The sequence below is a fragment of the Bufo bufo genome, chromosome 2 (assembly GCF_905171765.1).
Source record: "Bufo bufo chromosome 2, aBufBuf1.1, whole genome shotgun sequence".
Classification (NCBI taxonomy): domain Eukaryota; kingdom Metazoa; phylum Chordata; class Amphibia; order Anura; family Bufonidae; genus Bufo; species Bufo bufo.
The window spans coordinates 16,013,257-16,029,374 of NC_053390.1; the positions used below are offsets into that span (position 1 = coordinate 16,013,257).

Below are 16,118 nucleotides of genomic sequence, written 5' to 3' on the forward strand. Positions count from 1 at the left end.
CACGCAGTGTATAGCTATACACTCAATGCTGGAGAACCTCAGGGAACTCTGAGTGTCCTTAAAGGGGTATTCTGTTACATTAAGTAAATTGGAGGGTATCCTACGACTGGGACCCACACCAATCACAAGAACAGGGGCCCCGTACCTCTTGCAGCCCCCTGAAATGAACTGCATGAGTACTGTGCTTGTCTATTTTGTTCATTTCAGGGGACTGAAGGGGACGGGGCCTCCTTTCCTACCACTGGGACCCCCACCAATCTGATAGTTATCCCCTATCCTGTGGATAGTGGATAACAATGTAACCCCGGAATGCCCCTTTAACAGCGTTGTGAAAGAATGGGGGGGGGGGGGGGCAATACCCCTTTTATCTGTATCCCTTTAACTGTAAACTGTAAAATATAATTAAGAAAGTATCTATCTTCATATATAGGATTTGTCAGCTATTTCCTAGAATTTGTCATGTGGCATCAATGGACCTTTATATCCAAATATACAACCTGAAATGAAAACTGTGAATCACCCAGAGATATATTGTTTGGCTTCACCGTATAAAGCTGTAGAACTGGGTTGTTCTTGTGCGATTATATTTAATTTTTCTTAGTTTTTCTTACAGTTTAATTTTTTTCCACAGTGTTTTATTGAGAAAATGTAATAACTTTTTGGGGAAAAATAGAAAAAAGCATGCAGTGTATTCATGAGTCCCAAATCAGTGGGCGACCTACCGGCCAGTACTTATCTAAGACATACAAGATACTAATAATTCAGCACCATGCCTCCATTCATGTTCTGTAGGTAATAAAGATGGAGTGAGGATACATATGAAACACATATATGAGCATCACTTGGTCAATGACTTCATGTTGGCATTATTCAGGGGTTAATTAACAGATGTGATATCACAAGCGATTCCCACCACGATATATCACTCAGCTCCAGTATATAGATAGGTTTACCATTAAACCGCAGGAATGTACATATAGGGTTAATTATCACAGATCACCCGGTCAGATAAATCAGTGATATAGTCATCATGCCACCAATATCACTCTTTCCGCACAGGAGGGTTAGTCTGTAGGAGCAATGAAGGTCACAGCGCTAGGAGAAAGTATAATATGAGCCAAGAAGACAATGTCTGTCAGTGACAATGGTGACGCTGTCGTGGAACAAATAGAAGAGTTTATTTTATCTGTAAATACTGTTTGAATGAAGATGAAATATTAATATGTCCACATACATTATAAAACTATTCCATGGAGCGTCGTTACTTCTCCCCAAGTCACTCTGGACTCTCCCGCAGTGTGGGTGGAGGTGTGAATACAGTGATGAGAAGCAAGGTTCATGGGGACAATCCATCTTCACTGCTCTGGAAGTAAACAAGGCTCTTCTTCTCTTCCAAGAAATATAATTTGGTCCTTTGGCATAAGGCCTCGTGCACATGAACATTGTTTGGTTCTGCATCCGATCCGCATTTTTTTGCAGTTCAGATGCAAACCCATTCACTTCAATGGGGCCACAAAAGACGCGGACATCACTCCACGTGCTGTCTGCATCCTTAGCTCCGTTCCGTGGGGCCGGAAAAAAATAGAACATGAACTATTCTTGTCCGTTTGGCGGACAAGAATAGGCATTTCTATTAAGGGAGACCCCTTCCGGTCCTCAAAAACGGTCAGCATTCGTGTTTTGTGGATCCGCAAAACACATGGCGGTCGTGTGCACGAGCCCTAACCTGGAAAAATCCACTGAAAAAATTAACATTTTTATCTGCCGTCAGGATGGAGTTGCACAGTGACGCGTCACGTGATATGAAGATCATAATGTCGCGTTGTGACACTGCATCTAGTGTTTGTCAGTTGGGTCACAAACAGTCCGACACTTCGCAGGTCATCATGGAACACAATGCAAGTCACATGGAATTGCATATTGACTGGAACTGTCTGCAATTTGGCTACGACTTATCATGTGATACACATTGCCACGCAGCCACGTGGGTTTAACATTCTTTTTTGCTCTGATAGCAAGTAAAACATTTCCCACATTCTGAACATCAATCCAGTTTCACGCCTGTTTGAATTCTCTTATGTCCATCAAGACTTGATTCATCTCAAAAACATCTTCCGCATAAAGGACATGCATAATGTAAAACTGGGTCAGTACGATTACAGCGATACCACATTTATATCGTTTTATAGGTTTTGTTTGTATGACGTTTCTTATGAGATAAAACTAATCTCTTCCCTTCATTCTCCGGGTCAGTACGATTACAGTGATACCACATTTATATCGTTTTATAGGTTTTGTTATTACTGCGTTCCCTATAAGATAAAACTGACCTGTTCCCTTCATTCTCCGGATCAGAACGATTACAGTTTTTTTTTTTATAGTTTTTCTTGTATTTTAAAAAAAAAATCCTTATTCTGACCCCTATATATTTTTATAGTTTTGTGTACGGAGCTGTGTGGGGCTCGTTTTTTGCGGGGCGATCTGTACTTTTCACTAATACTATTCTGTGTGTGACTTTGCAATCACTTTTTATTTAATTTTTGGGGGAGCTAAAGTGATCAAAAAATTACTAATTGGCCATTTAGAATTTTTTGCCATTTCTCCGTTTGCTATACGGGATATATTTTTTATATTTTAATAGTATGGGCGGAATGCGGGTGCGACAAATCCTATATTTTTTTTATTGCTTATTTTTGAGAAAGGGGGTGATTTGAACTTCTATATATTTATTTATTTTAAAAACTATTTTACTTTTTAAAAAAAAAACTTTTGGCCCATTGTGCTCTGTGATGACTATATAGCCATCCTATAACCTAATCCAGCGCTGCCACCTGCTGGCCTGGGTTGGTATATGTCAGTGATGGGTATCTGCTCGAGGTTCTACTAGAGCTCATCTGGTCTAAGCCGGGAAACACTGTGAGGGCTCATGTGCCTCTGCCCAGTCTACGGAGCGCACTGCACTGGCCTTGTACACGCTGTGTGCAGGTGCGGACCCTTTCACTTGAATGGGTCCACGGTCCGCACAATTCAGTCCGCACCGTAAAAAAATAGAACATGGAACCGAAAACCCATGGAAGTGTTCGTTAGTGCTTCCGTGGGCTTCTGCTCCGCATCTTGCCAATCCATTGAATAGGTCCACATCCGTGATATGAAGCGCACACCGCCAGTGCTCATATACTGCGGATCTGCTGTCTGCAATACGGGCACAGGGGACACGCGGTCATGTAGGAGCCCTTATGGCTAATCGCATACAATCGCCGCGGGTATCTGCTGTTTGAAACATGACGACTTCCACGGGCGAGGTCACCAAGGGGTTAATGATTTGTGTACTACTGCAGGGTTCAGCAGCCTCCAGCAGTGGGGAAACTACCACTCCCAGCATGCTCCATTCACTTCTATAGGAGTTCTGCCATGTAAGTGTGCATGCTGGAGGCATAGTATCCCACAACTGGAGAGCTAGAGATTGCTGATCCCCCGCTGTATTGTCTGCAGTGGAGGAGAATCTCCAGAGGTGACATGTCTGAGCTCTCCACCACACTGTCTCCTCACAGCTCATCTTACCTGCAGGCTGGAGGAATGGCTGATACCAGAGAGAACAAGAGCACTGACTACCGACCAGGACCTGTATCTGCTGCACTGCCAGAGCTGAAGGACCTGGGGTGACGTCACAGTCATGTGATCAGTGCAGGGGGCGGGGCTCAGCAGAAGAGAGAGGAGGTGGTGAAGGACCTGGGGTGACGTCACTGTCATGTGATCAATGCAGGGGGCGGGGCGGGGCTCAGCAGTGTAGAGGAGAAGAGGTGGGAAAGGACCTGCCCAGTATCTGCTGTACTGCCAGAGCTGAAGGACCTAGGGTGACGTCACCGTCATGTGATCAGTACAGCGGGCGGGGCTCAGCAGTGGTAAAGATTCCATGTGGTGAAGGACCTGGGGTAATGTCATTGTCATGTGATCAGTGCAGAGGGGAAGGGTTTAGCAGTGGAGAGATGAAGAAGGACCTGCGGTGACATCACTGTCATGTGATCAATGGAGGGGGAGTGGTTCAAAAGTGAAGAAGAGAATTGTTGGTAAAGGACCTGGTGGGTGACGTCGCCGTCATGTGATCAGTGCAGAGGGCGGGCTTCAGGAGTGGAGAGAAGCAGAGGTGATGAAGGACCTATGAAGATGTCATTGTTGTAAAGTCTATGGTTACAGTTGAGCCCCGCCCCTGCACTGATCACATGACGGTGACGTCACCCCAGGTCCTTCAGCTCTGGCAGTGCAGCAGATACTGGGCAGGTCCTGGTCGGTAGTCAGGGCTCTTGTTCTCTCTGGTATCAGCCATTCCTCCAGCCTGCAGGTAAGATGAGCTGTGAGGAGACAGTGTGGTGGAGAGCTCAGACATGTCACCTCTGGAGATTCTCCTCCATTACACACAAGGAATCCTTCTCCGCTCCTCAGCTTAGTATGATGGGGGAGGAGTAGTGGGGATAGTGGGGGTTGTCATCATTCGCTGGCCCCTGACTGTCCTGGTGAGGGGCCCCTGCCTCCAGCAGGAGAATGAATGGAGCAGGGCCCGGCCTGAGCTCAGCTCTCTCCAGTCTCTTCTCTAGGAGTTCTGGACACAGCTGAGCACAGCCCAGAGGTGGGACCTGCATCTATCAGACATTTATCTCCTGTGGAGCCACCAGAAATCTCCATGTTGGGGCCCCTGGAATCCATGTGGTGGGGGCTCTGAGAAGCGGGGCCCCTCCAGGCTCAGGAAGTGCGGTTCTGGAGGTGACATCTGGTCTTGTCCCCTGGATGATTTCCTCTCCTCTTCTCATAAAGGCGCCTGCAGTACTAGAAGCCTCCAGCTCCTCCAGTTCTCTCCTCTTCTCCTGAATGATCCACCAAGGATGGACAAGAAGGAGATCAGCAGAAGAATATTAGACCTCACCTTGGAGATCATCTCCCTGCTGAGCGGAGAGGTAAACTTTTCTAGATTTCTCTCCTCTTTATTGTATTCTGTAACAAGTCAGACATCGGGGAGGAGAATCCATCATAGGAAGTGATAGGAAGAGTCCAGGGTCCTGGAGAACGGCCTCCAGACCTTCCAAGTGATGGAGAACCTGAAGATCAGCCCCCAGTATGGTGAGTGATGTGTCATGTGACCAGTGACCAATAGTCATGTTGTAGGAGCCATGAGGAGGTAAGTAGGCATGTTGTACCAGGAGGAGAGGGCCGGAGGAGAGCACATGGCCCCTGAAGGGTTTATTCCCTAAGTGTCTCTCTCCATCCACAGGAGTACACAATAGTGAAGAAGACATCGGGGGACTGTGTGACTCCCATCATCCATCTCCAGGAGTCAGGAGGGCGGAGCAGGACCCCTCCCCCCATCACAGAGCCTCCCCCTCACCCCCTGATACATGAGCAGAAGATCCTAGAACTCACCCACAAGATGATGGAGCTGCTGACTGGAGAGGTGACACTGCTGGGAATGCTGGGAAATTCTCCAGTAACAGCACTGGAGGGGTCTGGGTGATGACGGTGTCATTGTGTTGTCAGGTTCCTATAAGGTGTCAGGACGTCACTGTCTATTTCTCCATGGAGGAGTGGGAGTATATAGAAGGACACAAGGATCTGTACAAGGAGGCCATGATGGAGGAGCACCAGCCTCTTATATCACAAGGTAAGACCCGTCATGTGCAGTGTATACACGTGTGTGCAGTGACATGTAATGGAGGAACACCAGCCTCTTATATCACAGGGTAAGAGCCGTCATGTGCAGTGTATACACGTGTGTGCAGTGACATGTAATGGAGGAGCTCCAGCCTCTTATATCACAAGGTAAGAGCCGTCATGTGCAGTGTATACACGTGTGTGCAGTGAGATGTAATGGAGGAGCACCAGCCTCTTATATCACAAGGTAAGAGCCGTCATGTGCAGTGTATACACGTGTGTGCAGTGACATGTAATGGAGGAGCACCAGCCTCTTATATCACAAGGTAAGAGCCGTCATGTGCAGTGTATACACGTGTGTGTGCAGTGACATGTAATGGAGGAGCACCAGCCTCTTATATCACAAGGTAAGACCCGTCATGTGCAGTGTGTACACGTGTGTGCAGTGACATGTAATGGAGGAGCACCAGCCTCTTATATTACAAGGTAAGAGCCGTCATGTGCAGTGTGTACACGTGTGTGCAGTGACATGTAATGGAGGAGCACCAGCCTCTCATATCACAAGGTAAGACCCGTCATGTGCAGTGTATACACGTGTGTGCAGTGACATGTAATGGAGGAGCACCAGCCTCTTATATCACAGGGTAAGAGCCGTCATGTGCAGTGTATACACGTGTGTGCAGTGACATGTAATGGAGGAGCACCAGCCTCTTATATCACAAGGTAAGAGCCGTCATGTGCAGTGTATACACGTGTGTGCAGTGACATGTAATGGAGGAGCACCAGCCTCTTATATCACAAGGTAAGACCCGTCATGTGCAGTGTATACACGTGTGTGCAGTGACATGTAATGGAGGAGCACCAGCCTCTTATATCACAAGGTAAGAGCCGCCATGTGCAGTGTATACACGTGTGTACAGTGACATGTAATGGAGGAGTACCAGCCTCTTATATCACAAGGTAAGACCCGTCATGTGCAGTGTATACACGTGTGTGCAGTGACATGTAATGGAGGAGCACCAGCCTCTTATATCACAAGGTAAGAGCCGTCATGTGCAGTGTATACACGTGTGTGCAGTGACATGTAATGGAGGAGCACCAGCCTCTTATATCACAAGGTAAGAGCCGTCATGTGCAGTGTATACACGTGTGTGCAGTGACATGTAATGGAGGAGCACCAGCCTCTTATATCACAGGGTAAGAGCCGTCATGTGCAGTGTATACACGTGTGTGCAGTGACATGTAATGGAGGAGCACCAGCCTCTTATATCACAAGGTAAGAGCCGTCATGTGCAGTGTATACACGTGTGTGCAGTGACATGTAATGGAGGAGCACCAGCCTCTTATATCACAAGGTAAGAGCCGGCATGTGCAGTGTATACACGTGTGTGCAGTGACATGTAATGGAGGAGCACCAGCCTCTTATATCACAAGGTAAGAGCCGTCATGTGCAGTGTATACACGTGTGTGCAGTGACATGTAATGGAGGAGCACCAGCCTCTTATATCACAAGGTAAGAGCCGGCATGTGCAGTGTATACACGTGTGTGCAGTGACATGTAATGGAGGAGCACCAGCCTCTTATATCACAGGGTAAGAGCCGTCATGTGCAGTGTATACACGTGTGTGCAGTGACATGTAATGGAGGAGCACCAGCCTCTTATATCACAAGGTAAGAGCCGTCATGTGCAGTGTATACACGTGTGTGCAGTGACATGTAATGGAGGAGCACCAGCCTCTTATATCACAAGGTAAGAGCCGTCATGTGCAGTGTATACACGTGTGTGCAGTGACATGTAATGGAGGAGCTCCAGCCTCTTATATCACAAGGTAAGAGCCGTCATGTGCAGTGTATACACGTGTGTGCAGTGACATGTAATGGAGGAGCACCAGCCTCTTATATCACAAGGTAAGAGCCGTCATGTGCAGTGTATACATGTGTGTGCAGTGACATGTAATGGAGGAGCACCAGCCTCTTATATCACAAGGTAAGAGCCGTCATGTGCAGTGTATACACGTGTGTGCAGTGACATGTAATGGAGGAGCACCAGCCTCTTATATCACAAGGTAAGACCAGTCATGTGCAGTGTGTACACGTGTGTGCAGTGACATGTAATGGAGGAGCACCAGCCTCTTATATCACAAGGTTAGACCCGTCATGTGCAGCGTGTACACGTGTGTGCAGTGACATGTAATGGAGGAGCTCCAGCCTCTTATATCACAAGGTAAGAGCCGTCATGTGCAGTGTATACACGTGTGTGCAGTGACATGTAATGGAGGAGCACCAGCCTCTTATATCACAAGGTAAGAGCCGTCATGTGCAGTGTATACACGTGTGTGCAGTGACATGTAATGGAGGAGCACCAGCCTCTTATATCACAAGGTAAGAGCCGTCATGTGCAGTGTATACACGTGTGTGCAGTGACATGTAATGGAGGAGCACCAGCCTCTTCTATAACAAGGTAAGAGCCGTCATGTGCAGTGTATACACGTGTGTGCAGTGACATGTAATGGAGGAGCACCAGCCTCTTATATCACAGGGTAAGAGCCGTCATGTGCAGTGTATACACGTGTGTGCAGTGACATGTAATGGAGGAGCACCAGCCTCTTATATCACAAGGTAAGAGCCGTCATGTGCAGTGTATACACGTGTGTGCAGTGACATGTAATAGAGGAGCACCAGCCTCCTATATCACAAGGTAAGAGCCGTCATGTGCCGTGTATACACGTGTGTGCAGTGACATGTAATGGAGGAGCACCAGCCTCTTATATCACAAGGTAAGAGCCGTCATGTGCAGTGTATACACGTGTGTGCAGTGACATGTAATGGAGGAGCACCAGCCTCTTATATCACAAGGTAAGACCCGTCATGTGCAGTGTATACACGTGTGTGCAGTGACATGTAATGGAGGAGCACCAGCCTCTTATATCACAGGGTAAGAGCCGTCATGTGCAGTGTATACACGTGTGTGCAGTGACATGTAATGGAGGAGCACCAGCCTCTTATATCACAAGGTAAGAGCCGTCATGTGCAGTGTATACACGTGTGTGCAGTGACATGTAATGGAGGAGCACCAGCCTCTTATATCACAAGGTAAGAGCCGTCATGTGCAGTGTATACACGTGTGTGCAGTGACATGTAATGGAGGAGCTCCAGCCTCTTATATCACAAGGTAAGAGCCGTCATGTGCAGTGTATACACGTGTGTGCAGTGACATGTAATGGAGGAGCACCAGCCTCTTATATCACAAGGTAAGAGCCGTCATGTGCAGTGTATACATGTGTGTGCAGTGACATGTAATGGAGGAGCACCAGCCTCTTATATCACAAGGTAAGAGCCGTCATGTGCAGTGTATACACGTGTGTGCAGTGACATGTAATGGAGGAGCACCAGCCTCTTATATCACAGGGTAAGAGCCGTCATGTGCAGTGTATACACGTGTGTGCAGTGACATGTAATGGAGGAGCACCAGCCTCTTATATCACAAGGTAAGACCAGTCATGTGCAGTGTGTACACGTGTGTGCAGTGACATGTAATGGAGGAGCACCAGCCTCTTATATCACAAGGTTAGACCCGTCATGTGCAGCGTATACACGTGTGTGCAGTGACATGTAATGGAGGAGCTCCAGCCTCTTATATCACAAGGTAAGAGCCGTCATGTGCAGTGTATACACGTGTGTGCAGTGACATGTAATGGAGGAGCACCAGCCTCTTATATCACAAGGTAAGAGCCGTCATGTGCAGTGTATACACGTGTGTGCAGTGACATGTAATGGAGGAGCACCAGCCTCTTATATCACAAGGTAAGAGCCGTCATGTGCAGTGTATACACGTGTGTGCAGTGACATGTAATGGAGGAGCACCAGCCTCTTATATCACAAGGTAAGAGCCGTCATGTGCAGTGTATACATGTGTGTGCAGTGACATGTAATGGAGGAGCACCAGCCTCTTATATCACAAGGTAAGAGCCGTCATGTGCAGTGTATACACGTGTGTGCAGTGACATGTAATGGAGGAGCACCAGCCTCTTCTATAACAAGGTAAGAGCCGTCATGTGCAGTGTATACACGTGTGTGCAGTGACATGTAATGGAGGAGCACCAGCCTCTTCTATCACAAGGTAAGAGCCGTCATGTGCAGTGCATACACGTTATGTCTACAGAACTGTGTGAGGGCTTATATTTTGCAGGATGATCTGTTGTTTTTGATACCACTTTTAGGTGTATATGACTTTTTATTAAAAAAATTGTGGGGAGGTGAAGTGAAAACAGCAAATCGTTCATATAGATTTTATTTTTTCACTACGGCCATTCACAGTATGGGATAATTTTTTTTTTGTATTTTAATAGTTCAATGCAGCAATGCCTATAACTTTTTTATTTTTATTTACTTTATTTTGGGAAAAGGGGGGTGATTTTAATTTAAATTTTTTTAAAAACTTTTTTAGGCTTCCAAGTGGACCCCAACATGTAATCATTAGATTGCAGTTTGTATAATAAAGTAATGACATTTTATCCATTACACTATACAAAGATCGGTATATTCCAATTCGGTGCTGCCACCTGCTGGCCTCAATTGGAATATACTAGTAATAAGCCTAGTACAGGCTCTGGCTCATTACACTGATGGAACGCCTTCCCTGATATCAGCTGGCGGAGACGTTCCTGCCCAGGAAGTGCATGCTTCTGGGTTTTTGGCCTTCCAGATGCCGTGGTCTCATTTGTGCCTTCCAGATGTCCGTGTTCAGCAATAATGCCGATCGTGGACTTTAAAGTCCTGAGTGTCTGATGTGTGAAACAGCAGGCACCCAGTAGCTATGGTGCTCGCTTCCCTCTAGAGTACTATTCTGGTGGATGTCGGGAAGGGATTAAAGGGGTCTCCGGACTTTTAATATTGAGGACTTATCCTCAGGGTAGGTCATCAACATTGGATCGAATCATTTTTTCAATTGACCGTTGTGTCACAGAGAGTTAACTGTTTGTTAGCTGTGTGCGTCCTCCTTTCACTTTGTGCCGGTCATCTAACCCTGATCTCCAAACTACTAGGAGGTCATCAACACTTATCAGTAAGATAAGAAATGAGCCATAATGAGTGTTTATAGCGTCAGAGATAAGGAGTCCGTCAGCTCCTTACTGACGGAAAAGACTGAAAATCCAAAGGGTGCTTCTAGAGCATCTCGGCAACGTACAGAAAAAAAAACGCCATATTTTTTATATAACCTATTAAAAAAAAAAGTTGCTAAAAATGAGTATAATGCAATAAAAAAAAATGCCCTCAAAGGTGTACATAACCTTTAGGTTTCCTCTTAACATGTTACCGGCTGGGGATGTCTGATGCCGCAGATGATTGGTGAGTTCTTCATCACTCCCTTGGCTCAGTTACTAGGGAGGGGGGAGAGGAGGATCCGTTGCCTGTCTCCTCTTTCTGGATGACCGGGTGGCTTCTTTAAATGAGGCGGAGATACCACAACTGGCCTTCTAGGTCATCCTGGAGCTGTGGTTCGTCCGCGCTGTGGTTAGGTAGATAGTTGCTACTCAGCCACCATTTTGTACCTCCCTGTCCATCCTGTCTCAGACCTGCAGTCACTCAGTGGCGCCTCCTGTGTTTCTCCTGCATCAACACCTCTGCCGTCTGACTCATTTAACAGCATGTGCACAGAAAACGGGCGCATATTACACAAAGAATGATCTCCAGCACCTGGGCAGCTGTAGATTTCTTTGTCTGCCTCACAGAACTCATGAAGACGCTTCAGAATCATTACCTCTTAATAATGCTCTCACATTATACACCGGCGGGGTTCACTATTTAGACTGCTGTAAGAAGCTTCAATCTTATTCCATCCCCCCACTCTGTCTATAACACTCCACACCCAATGTCACCAAAACAGCCCCTTTATTACTCCCGCCAGGAATAGCTCATTTCCAATTATAAGTGTTGGCCTGTTCTCCTTCCCCTGCACAAGCGCCATCAGCGCCCCTCACAGTGAAGAGACATTATGGCGTACAGGACATAACAAAAGGTGTAATAGACAGAACAGAAGGTGGACCGATTCAAGCTGAGCAGACGACGGAGAGCGATGGGTAAAAGGATCCCATAGTAACTACCTCAGATACAAGTCCATCAGGATGGGAGCTACCTGCATCTTTCCCACTTCAGGGGAGGTAGAATACGGCTCAGGAGGAGGATTCTCACCACGGGAGGGAGTTTAGAGCCATTCTCCTCACGTTCATTCAGTGACCATAGCCTATGTCTACAGATGGTTTCTAAAGCAAGTCTTGTAAGTTGCTTGGTGCGGCCCCCGTGGGTTGGATGTTTTCCAGCACATCCCACAGATGACGATTGGATTGAGATCTGGAAATCTGAAGACAAGTCATCATCCTGATCTCTTTGTCATGTTCCTCATTCCTGAACAGATTTTTGCGGTGTGGCCGGACATTATCCTGCCGTTAGGAGATATCAGTGCCATGAAGGGTGGTACTTGTTGGTACAGTGTTTAGGTAGGTGGTAAATGTCACATCCACATGGCTGGCAGGAGCTACAATTCCAAGAAGAACATTGTCTAGAGTACCACACTGTCTCTGCCAGCTTGTCTTCTTCCTATATTGCACTTGGTGCTATCTCTCCTTTAGGGAAGTGCCGCACACCGAGCATTCCACATGACTTACCATGATTCATCAGATCATGCATATTCTTCCATTGTTTCTTTTCTGATGCTCAAGTTCCCATTGTGGACATCTCAGCACAGGGGGTGAGGAACATTGTTATTTCCTCCGATCACTAAACCTAGAAGTGAAGGAGCTGAGAGAAGAGTCTGATCTATAGACAGATCTACAGGAGGCCATGTATTCAGTCACTGTGTGCTTGTGTCTCCACAGATGGATCCAGGAGGAGAAATCCACCAGAGAGATGTCCCCGTCCTCTGTATTCCCAGGACTGTCCAGAGGAGAAGGTCCCAGAGAACCCTCAGGTAGATGGAGCTGAGCCCTATACACATCTATATAGGGGGGTCCTGCAGTCATAGAGGGGTCATAGATTGTGGGGGTCTCTTCTGTGGATCTGTTAGATTTCCCACCTGTCTGCTGTATTGTACTGAATTGTTACAGATGACAAATCAGGGGGAAGATCTGACTGATATTAAAGTGGAGGATGAAGAAGAGAGGATGATGGGCGATCCCCCGTGTAAGAGTGAGGTGGAGGAGGACATTCCAGGAGATGTCACCACAGGTATGGAATCATGAATGGAGAAAGTGACTTCAGGTTCTGTCCTTGGTGCCTTCAGGACAGCAGGAGAATCTGATCACCGGCTGCTGCTCTCTGATTGGAGATGTCTCCATCACATCATGGAGTGTCCCCTTATCCAGCTGACGGAGATCTCTGATCAGATTCTTCTCTGATCCCGACTGTTCCTGCAGGACATGACGGTCAGTCACATCCACACACCCACTGGGGACTATGTGGGCACAGATTTTGTGTCTGTGCTATCATGGTGGACTACATGTACATCACTGTGCAGGAATTACAGGCCACCAGTGACCTACATGTGCCTCATGGTATAGGAAAGGGATAGTAGAGATATCACAAAATTATCTGTTGCCCCTCCCCCCTAGACACAATGTGCCAGTTTACTCCCTTTATGACTGCATCCCAAAGAACAAGCACTCATATGGGTACGTCAATGGAAAAAGAAAAAAATATGGGTTTTGGAATATAAGAGCACAAACATTACTCCTGTCCCTATAAAATGTTCTTTTATTGTGCTAAAGTAAAAAAAAAACATTTTCTACATTTTTGGTATGTCTGCATTCATACCATTCCCTACAATAAAGTTTACATTTTCACTTAATGACAACCAGCCTAGTCATTAAGTGGTTAAAGCTGTTTGGTTGTTGTGTTTTTTCCTTCCTTTCGGTGCACTCCTGTCCTCAGCTACATAATTATCAGGAAGCTCCGATGTCACATGTGATTATTGTACAGACACAGACGTCTCAGTGATGGCCACCTGCACTCACAGGACACTTCATTAGCTCCACCTTCTTAATTCTTGATAGGACCCTTGTTCCCCTTAGAACATCCCAAATTCTTAGTGTAATGGACCCATCAAGGTGCTGGAAGCCTGTAGCCTAATTGACAAACTGCTTCCAAGCCGCCTCCGCCCCATGCCTTTTTGTTAAGTTCTAGGTGGACATTATGCTATGAATTTTTCTAGTGAATCCACCAGCTTCATCAGGTCTATTAAGTAAGTAATTAATTTTTTGCTGAGGAATGTGGAGACAGATCATTTTTTAAGTTGACTTTTATTAATGTGATGGCCAGTCGGCACAAAACGGCCAAATGTGTTGTGAGCTTGGTTTTTGTAATAAAAATGATGACTGGATGTAGAGTAGGATCCTGAACTTTGTCCAAGTGATAAAGAAAGCTTTGTAAGGCTGGAATGTTTTTTTAATCAAATCCAAGATTGGATTTAAAATAATGTCTTGTACCTCTAGTTCGTGCCAGAAGCACTTCCAGCCTAAAGCCTCATTCACATGTCGAATGTCTGTGTTCAAATCCCTGAAAAGGTGGTCAGTGATGCCTCCGTGAAGTTGTCTGTGATGGATCCGTGTGTCCGTTGTTTGCTGTCCGTGTGTCATTCGTGATTTGTTTTCAGAAATCGATTGCCACATTCAGAGTTGCAATATTTCTTGTGGTTCAAAAGTTATCAACACAGAAAGTTACAATAACCATCGGGAACGTTTCCTGTGATGCACAGCTAATTGACTGAACACAGAACTTTGAAGTTTTGAAATTTCTGTGTTGATAACTTTTGAACCACAATAAATATTGCAAATCTGATTGCAGCAATCGATTTCTGGGCAAATTTTGGTCTTTTTTTCATATGCTACATGACCCCCTTCCCATTGGAAAAATGTGCGCTTTATCCAATGTGGCGGCTTTCAAGATAGCAGCAATGTTTCAGGCATTACCTAAAAGATAGACCCCCTCACCCATTACTTGCTGGGGTATTCAGATATTTCATTTTCCCTTTAGTTTCTGAAATAAAAGGGTGTCAAGGGACTTTTGACTCTGTAGTTTGAAAAATAATTGCAAATTCCAATTTGTATCTTCACAGAGAATCCCAGTAAAGATTTTAAGGGAAATGCTATATTATTACAAAATTATAATGTAGAAGATGAAGATATCCTGCACCGTTCTTCAGGAGAAAATCTCAGTACTGTTCGGTCATATAATTCCACCAATTATGAGACAATTTCTCCTGACCAAACACAGATTGTTACCGCAAGTACAGGTCAAAAAGGGGGTAAAGAATCCACAAAAAGCACGGGTCTTTTCACACAAAGAATAATTCAAACAGAGGAGAAGCCATACTCCTGTTCAGAATGTTTGAAGCGCTTCACAGAGAAATCAAGTCTTGGTAGACATATGAGAACTCACACAGGAGAGAAGCCATATTCTTGTACAGAATGTGGGAAACGTTTTACACGGAAATTAAGTCTTGTTACACATGAGAAAAGTCATACAGGAGAGACGCCATATTCATGTTCAGAATGTGGGAAATGTTATTCGTGGAAATCAGAATTTGTTAAACATAAGAGAAGTCACACAGGAGAGAAGCCGTATTCATGTTCTGAATGTGAGAAATGTTTTACATGGAAATCAGATCTTGTTAAACATGAGAGAATTCACACAGGAGTGAAACCATATTCATGTTCAGAATGTGGTAAATTCTTTTCCAAAAAATCACATCTTGTTAGACATGAGGGAATTCATACAGGGAAGGGACAGTATTCATGCTCAGAATGTGGGATCAGTTTTACATGTAAATCAGAACTTGTTAAACATGAGAGAATTCACACAGGAGAGAAACCATATTCGTGTTCAGAATGTGGGAAATGTTTTACATATAAATCTTATCTTGTTATACATAAGAGATGTCACACAGGAGAGAAGCCATATTCATGTTCAAAATGTGGGAAATGTTTTACACAGAAATCAAATCTTGCTACACATGAGAGAAGTCACACAGGGGAGAGGCCATATTCATGTTCAGAATGTGGGAAATGTTTTACTGAGAAATCACATCTTGTTAGACATCAGAGAATTCATACAATCAAATTCTAAAACTCCTCAAATGAGATGGGACTACATATAGTTTCTAGAATATGGAAAATGTTAGAGGAGTAAAAAAGAATTTGGAACCCATGTTATTTATAGACATTAAAGGGGTTTTGCCATATCAGACAAAGGGGGCATATCTTTAGGATATGCCCCCATTGTCTGATAGGTGCGGGTCCCACCTCTGGGACCCGCATCTACAACAAGAATGGAGCAGGGAAATGAACAGAGGGCGCACTGCTCATGCACAGCCGCCCTCCATTAATTTCTATGGAGCCGCCAAAAATACCCGAGTGCTGGCTCGGCTATTTCCGTCTGCCCCATAGAAATAAATGGGAGCAGGGGCTATGCGTGTGCGGTGCGCT

The 16,118-nt window shown here is 45.5% G+C and overlaps 1 protein-coding gene across 1 annotated transcript; it reads left to right on the top strand.

Annotated features, from left to right (window-relative positions):
• The first annotated feature begins 12,749 nt into the window (after positions 1–12,749).
• Positions 12,750–16,118, top strand: LOC120992043 (gastrula zinc finger protein XlCGF17.1-like). The gene is made up of 2 exons (XM_040420803.1): positions 12,750–12,864; positions 14,750–16,118. The coding sequence occupies exons 1-2, from the start codon at positions 12,801–12,803 to the stop codon at positions 15,757–15,759; spliced, it is 1,074 nt and encodes a 357-aa protein (XP_040276737.1). The 5' UTR covers positions 12,750–12,800; the 3' UTR covers positions 15,760–16,118.

Bases quoted from the DNA above. Each gene is read 5' to 3' on its own strand.
- LOC120992043 (XM_040420803.1), top strand. From the start codon at position 12,801: ATGATGGGCGATCCCCCGTGTAAGAGTGAGGTGGAGGAGGACATTCCA. The intron at 12,865-14,749 runs GTATGGAATCAT...GTATCTTCACAG, and splicing joins TCCAGGAGATGTCACCACAG to AGAATCCCAGTAAAGATTTT.